Here is a 15,257-nt window from a genome sequence, read left to right on the forward strand (position 1 = left end):
AAAAACACACTAACAAAACAATAGGGAGTACTTAATTGCACAGAATTACAGCAAAACACAAATACACACGTTATTTTTTAAAAGCTCTGTAGATTTAGTTAGGCTGTAATAAGACACCTTTTTTAAGGACCCCAACGTTAGCTTGAATACTTCTAGCGTTAGCTGGTGTTGCATAAAGTGAGAGGACTGACTGGCTTTTCAGTTAAAACAAGAGACACTAATATGGCTGTGTCACCAGCAGTTACATCGCTGAGTGAGAATCCAAATGAAGTCTTCTTAGACGCTGCGAAATTGTTACTTACATACGCCGACAATATTCTAAGGTAACGTTAAGATATTAAGTTGTGCCTGTAGTAGAAAGTGTACACATTATACAGTAACTAACATGTCGACAACCTTAAAGCTAACCTAGCTGTAACTTGCCAATAATTGTCGTACTGTTTTGTCTAATTACGTGCAATTGTGTTCACATTTATGTAAAATCTAAGTAGCAGTTTTTCATATTTTTTCACGTCTTCCTCTCAACCATGTCGCAAAACTACGGAAGAGTATTAGGGCCAGGCATAAGAAAAAATATTTATATTTTGCCTGTCGAGAATAAAGTCAACACGTCGAGTATAAAGTCGAAATGTCGAAAATAAAGTAATTAGATGATGGACCAGAGGAGTTTACTTTTTTCTCGAAAATTCGACTTTATTCTCAACATGTCGACTTTATTCTCGACATGTCAACTTTATTCTCGACAGGCAAAATATAAATATTTTTTCTTATGCCTGGCCCTAATACTCTTCCGTACAAAACACCCTACATTGTGGAGAAATGCCAGGTGCAAGATCGCGCATCGCCATATTTAGATTAGAGACTTTAGAAATGCTGTGACCAAGTAAATCCTTTTTTTGAAAGGTAAACTATCAGGCACGGTGGCCATATACACCATAACGTCACAGCAGTATGGTTAGCTTACCCATACACTAGTCATTTTAGTTCAGCGTCAGGGGATTAAATAATGACTAGATAACTAACTTATTTCACTATATTATTGTATGTGACCCCCAACAGGTATCCAAACGAGGAGAAGTACAGATCTATCCGCATCGGCAATCCCACTTTTTCCACTAAACTGTTGCCCACCAAAGGCGCTGTTGAATGTCTATTCGAAATGGGATTTGAGGAGGTAAGTGATGTGTGGTTCAAATAACTACTCTTGCTGTGTATAATTTGCTTCATAATTCTAAAGTGCTTTTGGTCTCTTTAACTGAGTAAGCCACCTATTTTCAGGCTGAGACCCACCTGGTCTTCCCCAAATCTGCATCTGTGGAAAAGCTAAGGCTCATCAGGGAATCTATTGCAGCAGAGAGGGATCAGAGGCTGCAGGGTGGATGCCCAGTTCAACCAGCTGCTCAGCCTGCTGCCTCCGCACCAGAGACCGTTGATGCGGAGGTGCCCTCTGCACAACACCCTTCATCACTGGTAAAGATCTTTTCATTGATTAATCAAGAGGTGAAGACGATGTATGTTGTCTTTCATTACATGCTATTGTCTATTTTGTCTCCTCCTCCATCCTACTAGTCTCGTCATCCATTTCTTTTTGGTACCAATACGTATGAGCAACCATCAAACTGAAATTACTGGCTTGTCCTTATAGTGGTCCACAGGGTAATAAGCTATTGTATTTTGGAGTTAAGAATTCAAAAAGTCCTGAAAAAGCCTGAGATTCTTAATACAATTAAAAAAAGATTGCAGCAAATATTAACTCGTTTAAGTTAAAAGAATAAACAACCCAAAGCAGAAGATTCAACTGATTCATGCAAAAAAAAATTTTTTTGGAAAGCTCCAAGGAGGAAGCAAATATTTTCCTGATACACTATGTTGCCAAAAGTGTTCACTCACCCATCCAAATAATTAACTTCAGGTGTTCCAATCACTTCCATGGCCACAGGTGTATATATTCAAGCACCTCAGCATGCAGACTGCTTCTATAAACATTTGTGAAAGAATGGCTCGCTCTCAGGAGCTCAGTGAATTTCAGCGTGGTGCCGTGATAGGATGCCACCTGTGCAACAAGTCCAGTTGTGAAATTTCCTCACTTCTAAATATTCCACAGTCAGCTGGTCAGCCACGTAAAATGACAGAGCGGGGTCAGCGGATGCTGAGGCACATAGTGCGCAGAGGTCGCCAACTTTCTGCAGAGTCAATCGCTACAGACCTCCAACCTTCATGTGGCCTTCAGATTAGCTCTAGAACAGTGCGTAGAGAGCTTCATGGAATGGGTTTCCATGGCCGAGCAGCTGCATCCAAGCCATACATCACCAAGTGCAATGCAAAGTGTCGGATGCAGCGGTGTAAAGCACACCGCCACTGGACTCTAGAGCAGTGGAGACGCCTTCTCTGGAGGGACCAATCACGCTTCTCCATCTGGCGATCTGATGGAGGAGTCTGGGTTTGGTGGTTGCCAGGGTAACGGTACTTGTCAGACTGCATTGTGCCAAGTGTAAAGTTTGGTGGAGGGGGGGATTATGATGTGGGGTTGTTCTCCAAGAGCTGGGCTTGGCCCCTTAGTTCCAGTGAAAGGAACTCTGAATGCTTCAGCACACCAAGAGATTTTGGACAATTCCATGCTCCCAACTTTGTGGAAACAGTTTGGGGACGGCCCCTTCCTGTTCCAACATGACTGCGCACCAGTGCACAAAGCAAGGTCCATAAAGACATCGATTAGCAAGTTTGGTGTGGAAGAACTTGACTGGCCTGCACAGAGTCCTGACCTCAACCCGATAGAACACCTTTGGGATGAATTGGAGCGGAGACTGTGAGCCAGGCCTTCTGTCCAACATCAGTGTCACAAATGCGCTTCTGGAAGAGTGGTAAAAAAACTCCCATCAACACTCCTAAAGCTTGTGGAAAGCTTGCCCAGAAGAGTTGAAGCTGTTATAGCTGCAAAGGGTGGGCCGATGTCATATCAAACCCTATGGATTAAGAATGGGATGTCACTTAAGGTGAAAGGCGTATAAAGGCAGATGAGTGAATACTTTTGGCAATATAGTGCATATGTCTGAACTTGACACAACAAAGGCAGAGAAATGGAAATATTTCAGGCTTTTTAGATATCGGTGAGGATAATTCTAAAAGTCTGGAAGCAAAATATAAAATTTACATGATAGTTTCGTAAGGTCCCTTAAATCTCTGAAGAGCATATGTTGTCTGAAGTGACATCTTTTAATAGTGCTGTTTTTTTTTATTTATTTATTTTTTATTTGTGTCAGCAGAGCAGCATGAGTTTCTTTGTGACTCTTCAGTCCAACTTCCAACATGTAATGCAGTATGAAAACCCTGAGCTGCAGCTGAAAGCAAGAGGCATCATCCCTCACCAGGAACTGTCCTCTGCTGCTCATCACAAGCTGAAGGAAGCAAAAGAGGCTGACCCAGGTGAAGTTCTGCCACTCATTCAGAGGAATCAGTTTCCCTGCTTACCTCTTCAGTTGAGATTCACGGAGGCTAACTCTATCGTCATGTCTGTAGAATGTAAACTTGGAATGGAAGACTTCCTGGTGCTGGAGTTACTCAGGTGGTTCAAACAGGACTTCTTCTCCTGGGTGGACTGTTTGCCTTGCTCTCAGTGCGGAGGTCTGACCCAGCACGACAGCTCCCTGAGTCCTAGTGCGGATGACCTCCGCTGGGGAGCTCAGCGAGTGGAGAATCATTACTGTCAGAGCTGCCAGCTCTCCACAAGATTCCCCAGGTGTGTGCATGACATTGTTGCTCGTTCTTTGTACTTTGAATGCCTTAAGTACAAATTGTAAGATTAGACTAAGGATTAGATTAGAAAATAAGTGATGCTAATTATGCATTTTATTTCCTCAAACTTTAACAGCTTTGGGTTCCAGGCTTATTTCTTACCTTCAAAAATTGATTCTGGAACAGAGCACACAATGTGTCCATCTGCAATACAACCTGAAATATATTCATTTCTATGTGGAGCTTGGTAATCAGAACAGGACTATTAGCTTAACAAGCTTTGATGACACACTTTACCTTTCCTGCACCATATAAAAATAAAACCCTTGCTGAATTTAAATTGAGCGAACGTGCATGTTCTTAGCAGGGCTTCTATTGTTAAAGATGGGGATCCATGCGGTATGCAGTTTACTGGACTATTAGCAATATCGTTTATGAACATTTTCTTACCCCCTGCTGCGTCCTGTGAGCCGAGTTCCAGCCTCGTTTTGGTGTTGACGAAGGTAGTCCGGCTGGTTGGCTGGGGCCACAAAAATAAAGCGTTTTGCTTCTCAAAACAATATGCGTTCAAAAGAGTAATACATTTGCATCACAAAATCGTTCTCCAGGAAAAAAGTCAGACCTCACAATCGCTTGGCGCTATTTTCTCTCCCTTCATATGCGCGCTGCCGACAGCCGTGCCTGTTTCACGGTGTTTACAGCTCGGAACGCATATTGTTTTGAGAAGCAAAACGCTTTATTTTTGTGGCCCCAGCCAACTAGCCGGACTACCTTCATCAACACCAAAACGAGGCCGGAACTCGGCTCACAGGACGCAGCGGGGGGTAAGAAGATGTTGATGCACGATATTGCTAGTATGAGATGTCATACAAGTTCATGTCAAAAGAGGCGAACTATCCCTTTAAGGACATTTTAACAATAAAAATCGAAGCCTGTATTAAACTGTATGAGACATCACACCTATAATCTTATCCCTGCCCAGAGGAATTTAAGCACAAGGTGGCTGTTCTGGTTTCTTTGTAATTTTTGTTTGTGTGTGTTATTACTTTTTGCCAATATTAGGTACAACAATCCTGAAAAGTTACTGGAAACCAGGAGGGGGCGCTGTGGAGAGTGGGCCAACTGTTTTACCTTGTGCTGCAGAGCTCTCGGCCTTGAGGCCAGGTACATCTGGGACAGCACAGGTAAGTTCACGAATCAAGCTCCTGCTGCAAACATTTAAGTGTTGGCAATAACTAGGTAAACTGTTTGTTCACTCTGCTCTATAACATGTTTAACTTGAGTACCTTTCTCATTTTAATTCTAGTTTTTATGATGTCTATATATTTTTAAGTAAGCAGGAAGTCTAAATGTATGTTGTTTCATTGTGTTTTCATAGAGTTTATCATATGAGAAACGGGGCACTTCAATTTGGGCTTTAATCTGAACTTTCTGTGTTCTGCATATGAATGGCAGCGTGAAAAGGATGTCCTGTTTTGTGTGTTGTTTGTTTCAGACCATGTCTGGACTGAGATTTACTCTGTGTCTCAGCATCGTTGGCTGCACTGTGACTCCTGTGAGAATGTCTGTGATAAACCGCTGCTGTATGAGGTCGGCTGGGGAAAGAAACTGGCCTATGTGTTGGCTTTCTCTAAGGACCAGGTCAGACTAATGGACAGTATTGTTACGGCTTGTACTGCTGTTATCAGTACTATTTAACTTTTAAAAAAAAATATTTATTTATTTTTGTAATTCCATTTTTCTGCTTTCTGCTTTGTGTTAAAACGGCTGTGAACAAAGGCTGCTTTTGTTTTTACATGTATTATCTATTAGTCAACAGACAATTCAAGTATTTTATTGTATTCTTAAAGGGGAAGTTTTTTTTAAAACTGGACCTTATCTCTGGCATAAAATACGTTCATCTACTCACCGATAACAGTTTGGTAAAAGTCAGCGTCCTTTGGACGATATTTAGATTTCTGGCGATCTGCGTATATCCATAGCCTAGCATGCCAGACCCCTACAGCAAAAAGCTGTACAGGGGTCTAGTGAAGCTGGATAGCAGTGTGGGCGGGATAAACGGTTGTCTGTTAAGTTGCCTCTGCACTCAACGCCACGCAATAGGATGGCGCAACAACCAATCAGAGCGATGAAGAAGGATTACGTAGTCAGCGCGACGGAAAGTACATGGAGTGTAGTCTAATGTCAGAGAGGAAAGAATATTATTTTTCTTTTCGACTTTGCCTGTGTTTGCTGCTAACATAGACAGGGCTACTATCATGCAACATCAGAGTAGTTTGTGGTAGCTTTGATTGTAGGCTGCCCCCAACATCATTCAGTTCATATTACTCGAAAACTGACTTTTAAAGCATATTTACCATTTGTATGTGATTTGAACTTCATCCACCACAAGTCCCAAAAGGTTGTCTTGGTAGACTTTGCTGGCTAGCAAGTCTCGCCATTCCCTGTTGGAGCAAATTCAATTTGTGGTTGCTTGGGGCGTCTAGATTTCTAGGCTAGTGTATCCATATAAAGGGAGAGAACAGGGCAGAGACAATACAGCCTCTAAATAAGGCATTATCTGTCTGTACTTCCCCAAATGAATGAATGAACGCGTACTAATGCACTGTTAGCTCAGAGCTGCCATGTTGTTATTTGGGCTATCGGGGGGCTTATGGGGGCTCTCTACACACGCGTCTAGTGTAATGACGTCATTGACATTACTCCGTGCTCTGTTTACTCTTGTCCTCTTTCAGCCAATGTAACTACTAAAGAGCTCACATTTTCAGCATTTCAGCTATGAGCCTTGAAGCGAGAGAAACCTTTCAAATTCTCTTAGAAGTCCAGTGGAAAGTTCTGTCTGACACAGCAGACGGCTTCAAGTGTGTTCAGCTCGCTGCCGTTGAAAAAATCTTTCACTCCATTTAAATAAAAACCACATTGCCGCGTTCCTCTAAGCCTTCTGGTGCTGGCGGTCTTAAAATGATTTTCCTCGCTCTTATACTTTTCTCACAGGAGGTCATAGTATCCCATCAGCCATTTCTGCTCGTTCTACTGAGAGTGAGCTCGTTAAGCCGTAGCTGCTCACTCGCATTCCTATAACTGTGAGGACATTACTCTGCTACATATTACACTGCAGCCATTTTAACTATTACCTACTTGACCTTTTTTATAGAATATTGTGCTAATTAAGAATCCAGCAGTCATGAATATATATCTGTTTGTCAGTTCCTCAGAAGGGCTGTTTCATGGTTAAGAATTAGTTCATTTTATTTATTAAACCTTTTATTTAACCAGGTAAGTTGGTTGAGAAGCAATTCTCATTTGCAATGACGAATTGGGCATTAGTTTATAGGTCGAGATTAAAAACTGTTTAATTATACATCTAAATGTAATGGTTTGAGTCTCTAAGAGCCCTCTCAAGTACAGCAAGATAAATGTATGTTTGTGCTGCAGGTGGTTGATGTGACGTGGAGATATTCCTGCAAACATCCAGAGGTTTTGTCAAGAAGAACCAGAGTTCAGGAGGCTTGGCTGCTGCACACCATTAATGGGCTCAACGCCTCTGTAAGCCCTTTTAACCCTGCATATTGGAATAGTTGTTGTGGTGCAGTGATGTAAAACCTTCTTCTTCTGCTCCAACACTGAAGAGACAGCAGTTGCTGAGTCCAGACAGGATGAAGGAGCTGACAGAAAGGCTGCTTGTCGAGCTGGTTGAGTTCATTTCCCCCAAAAAACCAAAACCAGGAGAACTGGGGGGTCGTAACTCTGGCTCTCTGGCCTGGCGGATGGCGAGGGGTGAGACCAAAGCGGCTAATATGGAGCCATCTACACAGGTACAGTACATTACATAATCTAATACATGCATTTGCTTTTCTTTTCTTTTTTTTTTTTTTTTTTGGGCTTAACCAAACCTACAGTCCTTCATGTTGCATCAGTATGCGTTGATTCCTTTTTCTCATCAAAATTTCATCTGGTGTAACTGGGGAACACAGGCAAAATGCTTAGTCTGAAATAAAGATGGATGACACATCACTTCTCTCCTCCCATTGTGCATAAATGAGGCCAAAATATGGTGAAAATGGGCATTGCCATCTGGTTCTGGTGAAACTCCAGACTCATTATGCAGTTTACTAGAATGACTGAGCTCCCAACAGTGGCTTATTCTGTGGGATCATTGCACAGGAACTCCTTGAAATAAACTGTTCTTAACAGCTTTCCTTTTGGAAATGAAAACTATACTGAATGGTTTCAGTATGTTCTAAAAATGAGCTGCCAGGACGGGAGATCAAATAAACTGACAGACAACGTGTCTAGCTACCTATCTGTAAATCTGAGATTAAAAATATCTTTAAAAATATTTGCTGCCAGAGTCTAGGCAGTAGTAACGGGGGGGGGGGGAAGAATGTGTCATCGAAGTCTGCTTCCTACAATGCCTGAGGCTCCAATGTATGTGGTTGCGAACAGCTTTTGGTCACTTTTCTACCATTAAAATGAAATGATCCGCTACTACTAGCATTACAAATCAAAATTATTTTATTATTCAACATTGATTGATTGTGTTTTTAGCCTGCTAGCTTCAAATTTACCATTAACTTACAAATTGAAAATCTTTCAAAGCAAAAACTTAAATTTCCACTTTGTGTAAGTCATGATATCAGTCATAATGACATATACCATTTTATAGCCTCGAACAAGAACAACATTTTTTTTTTTTTTTTTTTTTTTTGAAAATTAACAACTTGAGACAATTACAGACAGAAATCGTATCTGGGTGAAATTTCTTGAATAATTTGATTTTTATCATTAGTACTTTATTACTTTATTAGTACTTTATTACACTTTATATGTACATGGAAGCAGTGGGAGGGTGACCTGTAACCTGGGAGCAGCTTGCACATTGTCCATATTTTCATTGGACAAAACTGAGCCTTAGAACATGGACAAAATGGTAGGGGTGTTCCAACAAAGGTACCTTTCGATTATGGGAGCTTCGATTCTTCGACTGTAATGATTGTCGATACGATTCATCATCATCCCCACCCCTGCTTTCTCCAGGCAGCGTGCAGCTGAAAGCCGAAAGCCTACAACCAAATTGTAGTAACACGCCACTTTATATTCTCAGTAACGATAACGGCGTTGTAACGATGGGAAAAGTAGTTATTTAGATTACTCCGTTACTGGAAAAATAACGCAGTTACTACCAACACTGCCAAGCACGCTCCCAAAGAAAATATGAATGACAAACCAAAATTTTTCACATTGTTTTTACATTATTATTGTTTCATGGGTAAAATCAATCTTTAATGAGGTACTAAAAACACAGATGTACAACACACATGCATACATAAGTGTTATTATATACACAAGAGATGCATCACATTCGCAGGGCTTCATTTGGTGCAACAATCGTTACTGCCAGTAGATGTCACCCAAGGGAATGGAATGAAGCTTTGGGTAGTGAACCACTTTATGACACAATGGTTCAAAATGATTCAATACTTCAAAAAGACTCATTTTGCCATCACTACTAAACTGAACATAAAACTAAGAAAATAACTAAACAGACTGAAATACATGTGGACAAGACTGACGAGGAAAACCAGGGACAGGAGTGAGACGAATAAGACGAGTAAGACAAGGAACACAGACGAGGATTTCAGACATATAAGACGAGGATGCGGCGAGGAGTGGTGGAACTAAAAAGACATGGGGAGGTAATTACTGAAGCAGGAACTGGTGGTTAATTGCAAACAGGTTGCAGGTGAGAGTGAAGGGCTGATGGCAGGAGACCAACCGAGGAGAAAGAGAGAGAGATGGCAAAACACAGGGGGCGAGGGAGAGCACACTAACTTGAAAGTGAATCTAACACAAAGAATACACAAGGAGAAATTAAACACAACTGAATACTGAGAAACAGAACCAAGGTGAAACAAAGACTGAGCCAACACAGAAAACACCAAGAGCGCTGAACAAAAATGATACCAATAACCAGTCCAAGTCCAAAAACAGTCAATCACATGTAAGCGCTATGCTGCTCGCCTTCTTCATGGACTCCAGGATGTTTGCTTTGGTTTTGTCGTAAAGGTGGGGGATTTCTCTCTCTGCGAAGTGTTTTTTTTCGGTGAAGGAGTTTGTAGCGCGGCTCCATGGTGCGCACCGCTAACCGAAAGCGTACAAGCTGCTGCCTCGTGTTTGTGGCGTTGCTGATGTACTTTATTTTTGCTTAGCAAATTGCGTAGGTGTTGTCAGTCATCTTGTTTGCTCTCTCATAAAGTCCAAAGTACTTCCACACGGATGCAGTCAAACCCGGTGGCGAGAGAAAACTAACATGGGCTGTGTTCGAAACCGCCTACTACATACTACATACTTGCAAACGGTATACTCATCGATCAGACAGTATGCAGAGCGTTTACCCACAATGCATTTAGCTCCTGCCCGAGCCGAAATCAGCCGGCCTGAAGCTGATTTTGCTTAAGCTATAAACTCTGTAAATATATAACTTTAGCAACCTTTGAAACATTTTCAGGCGAGAAAGTAGTCGTTTAGATCCCCAACGTGTTGAAAACCTGACAAAATACCGGCTATTTACAAGTTTGTTCCCACGAATTCGGCGCTACTAAAGCTAGCCGCAGTGAGCAACGCACTTCCGGTTATTTTCACAAAATAAAATACCCGTTGCCTTTTATCATAGGGAAAGCCATTACGATACAATTGGTGCTTTTGTTTTGAATACAGGAAGTGAACCTACCCTCGTTGTAGCTAGCTTGAAACTGCCGTTTTGACAGGAAATGACGATCGGCAACGTCACGTTACGTTGCATCTTGGGTAGTTTGAGTATGAGTAGTAACCTCATGATGCATACCCAACATTTAGGAGAATCTGGTATGCATCCGGGAACTTAAAAAAAGTTAAAGTTAGTAGGAGAAGTAGGTGGTTTTAAACACAGCCATGCTCTGTTTGTTGTGGTCACACTCACCAAACAGTCCGGGCGGCATCGTGTTAAGGTTCCGGTTACGTGTTTCTTGTTCCGGCCTTGCGGCAAAGCATCGACTTTTAATTTTCATTTCTTTTTTTTTTTTTTAAGCATCGACGTTAATTAATCGATCGAATGGTCACGTGAAGCATCGCGATGCATCGCCACGTCGATGAATTGCACCCACCTTTACAAAATAGTATACTGCCAGACTCAGGTTTTGGACTGCCTTGTTTTGGCAAAGCGTGATAAAATGTTAGAATGATTTTACATGAAGCCTTTTTGAATAAGTACAATGAATATGTCTTCACAACCGTGTCAGATATGACACAGAGATAGGTTTACTAACTTTGTCAACTTTTTTCAGGCTTTTGTGTTTAGGCCCACTGAGAAAGAAAAGAAGGACCGAGTGCTACACGTGCGCTACAGTGCCACTAAGGACCAGTATTGTCGGGTGTCCAGCAGCTCTGAAATGATCCAGAGCTGGGATCAGTGTGTGTGGACGAAGGAGTCGGTCTCCAGAAAGGTGGAGAGTGACTGGCAGATGGTGGGTTTATTATTCTTGGAAAAGAAATGCTGTAGTTTCCTGATGTTTTTTAAAAAAATAATTTATTTCTCTTCCATTTACCAATGTATTCATTATGCATTTTTACAATATATTTATTGGCCAACATACAGATAAATATTTAAATCCTCTGCAGTGATATGGATTACTTTAAAAGCAAAAGTTAATTTAAGTTTATTTCCATAGCTATTAAAGATCTGCATTATGTGCTCAATTATTAGGCAAGTCATATTTTTTAAGGATTATATGTATTGTATGTATGCACAGTGCTCTCGGTCAATCCAAAATGTTAATAAACCTCAAACATGAATATTCAAGCCGGTAAAAGTGAGGTTTTGGCAATCTTAAAGGGGAAGTTCGTTTTTTTTGTTTTTTTTAAACCTGGACCTTATTTCTGGCATAAAATACGTTCATCTACTCACCGATAACAGTTTGGTGAAAGTCGGCGTCCTTCGAAAGGTATTTAGATCACTGAGATCTGCGTATATCCATATAACGGGAGAGAACAGGGCAGAGACAGTACAGCCTCTAAATAAGGCATTATCTGTCTTTATTTCACTAATACTTTAAGACCAATGAATGAATGAACGCGTACTATTGCACTGTTAGCTCAGAGCTGCTGTGTTGTTGTTATTGGGGGCTATTGGGGGCTATGGGGGGCTCATGGGTAACCTGACTCACGTCATCTGGCTGCGTTCACCAACTACACGCGGGGACGTTCCCTTTCCTCACACAACCATCTGAGGAGCCTGGGAGTCATATGTGTTTCGTCCGATTAGAAAATAATCAGAGCCAATCAATAATCGCTGGGTGGGACTTTGGATGAATGGGCGGCGTTATGGCCACGTTATGGCCGCCCATTCATGCTCCAGAGGGCAGGAGTCAGGTAAGCTCTGAGCTACGTCACGGGTTGAGTCATTGGGAGTGGCTGAAGTGGCGTGTCAGTCAAGATGACGGACAGATTCTTCATCCAATCACATGCACGAGTTTTAGAAAAAATAGCCCCATTTGAAATCGTGTCGGTTGTGGGCTCGTCCCAGATGGTATGCGAATACCAGAGGGCGGGAGTCAGGTAAGCTTATGGGGGCTTTCTACACACGTTTCTAGTGGGATAACTTCATTGCTGCAGCACAACTGGAGGGGGAGGAAGCTCTGCAGTGGCTAAGAAAATAATTATTCCAGCTGAGTATTATTCGATTTGAAAAATGAAGTTTAAAACTGGTAATACAAACATTTTAAATTCAATCACAAGTTTGATGGGATACATTTCCATCCGTTTGAGATTATTCATGGCCAGGGCAACCACAGCCTGCTTCCTGATGTATAAATCACCACTTACTAAGGGGATACCTATGATATGTTCAGCCGTTCAAATAGAACTGCTCATTGATAAGAGGTTTGTAGGTTGGACTGCAAATGTGGGCATCATTCTAAATAGCCAGCTAATGATTTCTGGTAAACTGCAACAGAAACAATCATCATGAGCTAGGGGCAGCTAAGCAAGTCAACTCTGAGAAACTGAAATTATACGTATTTAATATTTGAGATAAATGGTCACTGTTCCAAGAAACTGCTCTTAAACTGCTGAAACTTTTAGATAGGATATGTCACGACTTATCAATAATAAAAACCAAACTTCCAGTTGAAATTCCTTGCAACTGATTAATTGACAAATTTTGGTAGGTCTCACAAGAAATCAACTAACATTATCAGTTGGAAAAATACATGGTAAAACTGCTACAATTTGTTTTGAAACAAGATTAGTAACATATTGGAAGTCATGCAACACAAAACTAGAAATGCACTCAGAGAGTGCAGACCTCCGCCAACCGCCAACCTACCTGTGGATAGCGAGCCATGTATGGACATACATTCCTGATGTGGGCTACTTGTTCTTTGGCGCTGTCAGCAGAAGAGGCATTCCCTTCTCCCTATTCATTATTGAACAGCAGTGTTCGCCGTTATTAATTATTATTATTAATAATATTATTATTATTATTATTATTATGTTTTGTCGGGAAGTAGTGTTCGCCGTTCTCATTACGCTATATGCAGTTATGCACACTGGCTTGCCGTTGCAATCTTTTGTTGTGCTAATTACAGCAAATCCGCGCAATATGCATTCAATCCGCGCACTATGCATTCTGTCTGGCTTTGGCTCTGTTTGGCTTTGGCACCTTGAGGTCGCGCCACCTTGTGGCAGGTCGCAAGATTGCAGCACAAACATCCAGACAAACTCGGGCGATCACATAACCTCCTTGGTGGAGGTAATAAGCCCTATAGCCCAAGGCAGCTTTTTACCACCTCAGAAACATCAACAGAATTAAAGGTTTCCTCTCCCAAAAAGACCAGGAGAAACTCATCCATGCATTCATCTCCAGTAGACTCGATTACTGTAACGCTCTTTTAACTGGACTTCCCAAAAAGAGCATTAAACATCTGCAGCTCATCCAGAACGCTGCTGCTGGAGTTTTAACCCGGACTAAGAGATCTGAACACATCACAGCAGCTTTAAAATCTTTACTCTGGCTTCCAGTCAGTCACAGAATAGATTTTAAAAGCCTGCTGATGGTTTACAAATCCCAGAACGGTTTAGGGCCAAAATCCATCTGTGATATGTTCAGAGAATATAAAGCCAGCAGAGCTCTTAGATCCAAGGACTCAGGTCAGCTGGTCCAGTCCAGAGTCCAGACTAAACATGGAGAAGCAGCATTTAGCTGTTATGCTGCAAACAAGTGGAACAAACTGCCAGTGGAGATTAAACTTTCACCAAATGGAGACATTTTTAAATCCAGGTTAAAAACATTTCTTTTCTCATGTGTCTATGCATGAAATCTGCACGATATCTTTTACTTTATCTGGACTGTTGCTTATTTTTAAATTCATTTAAATTATTTTAATTGTTTCTCTTTTATATTCTTTTATGTATTTTTAATGCTTCTTCCACTGCCTGCTGCAATGCTTTTATTTTATGTGAAGCACTTTGAATTGTTTTGCACATGAAATGTGCTATACAAATAAATTTGATTTGATTTGATCTGTATAGTACATGAAATTGGTAACCGAATGCAGAAGTTGAAAAGAAACTGGTTAGCAGGTTGTACATGCAGCTGTGGATGGGATGACCGCATTGATTATTTATTACTTTCTTTCTTTAGGTGTACATAGCACGAACAGAAGGCTCCTCTGTTGGAAGGATCAGCTGGAAGTTTGACTTTCTTCCAGCAGGAATGAAGATCGAGTCCGTCTCTATCATGGCCAGTTGTCAGACGTTCCACACTGGGAAAGTCTTTTGGCATTTGCAGTCAGGCCAGATTATTACTGAATTTTCTGGAGGTATGGTGACATATTTTACGTCATTAAAAAGTACTCTTAAATGCATGTATGTATGAGTTGATTCCTCCTGGTAATTTTCTCCCATGCTTTTGAACCCTCAGATGGGAAGATGCAGTCCTTCCCTTGTCTGTCTGGCTCTTCAGAGCTCATTGTTGCAGCAGAACTCAGTGGGGGAGAAGGGGACACCTCATGGCAGCACTCCCAGCTCTTCCGACAAAGTTTGAAAGAGCCAGAAGACACTTCATTTGAAATCATCATCCATCTACACGATGCATAACTTATTTTTACATTATTAAAAAAAAAAAAAAGGACCCTTAATTCCTGTTCACTGTTGGTTGTCCTGATAAATTCATAATTGTAGACTGGGGATTCTAATTGTTGCAGAGTACGTTGAGAAATTGGTGCAATATTTAAACATATAAGTCCTTGTGTGTAAACTTGTTTGGTCTAATCATAGATGAATAAAGATACTACTTTTTTACTTTTCATGCATTTTCAACTTTTAATTTGGATGAAGGAAAGTTAACCCATGCAAAGTTTTAAGTTATATTTTCCTTCAATCTGTATTTAACTGTAATTTGTGATACAAGGAGACATACCACAAAGTAGGGTTGATACTGTTGTCACCTCAGGCTGCTCCAGATCTCCTGCTAGTAATAAATTCATATT

General features: G+C 41.1%; 1 protein-coding gene across 3 annotated transcripts; it reads left to right on the plus strand.

Annotated features, from left to right (window-relative positions):
- The first annotated feature begins 142 nt into the window (after positions 1-142).
- On the plus strand, positions 143-15,074 carry ngly1 (N-glycanase 1). Of its 3 annotated transcripts, none has more exons than XM_075450042.1 (12): positions 143-323; positions 1,060-1,174; positions 1,279-1,470; positions 3,261-3,423; positions 3,517-3,736; positions 4,795-4,916; positions 5,228-5,373; positions 7,168-7,278; positions 7,362-7,547; positions 11,055-11,234; positions 14,411-14,588; positions 14,690-15,074. In XM_075450042.1, exons 1-12 carry the CDS (start codon positions 223-225, stop codon positions 14,863-14,865), a joined length of 1,890 nt encoding a protein of 629 aa, XP_075306157.1. In that variant the 5' UTR covers positions 143-222; the 3' UTR covers positions 14,866-15,074. The 3 variants fall into 3 exon arrangements, with proteins under 3 accessions (XP_075306157.1, XP_075306158.1, XP_075306159.1); XM_075450043.1 differs by having other exon boundaries at positions 3,264-3,423; XM_075450044.1 differs by lacking the exon at positions 143-323 and adding an exon at positions 822-903.
- The last annotated feature ends 183 nt before the right edge of the window (positions 15,075-15,257 follow it).

This window comes from Odontesthes bonariensis, chromosome 18, assembly GCF_027942865.1.
Source record: "Odontesthes bonariensis isolate fOdoBon6 chromosome 18, fOdoBon6.hap1, whole genome shotgun sequence".
Lineage (NCBI taxonomy): Eukaryota > Metazoa > Chordata > Actinopteri > Atheriniformes > Atherinopsidae > Odontesthes > Odontesthes bonariensis.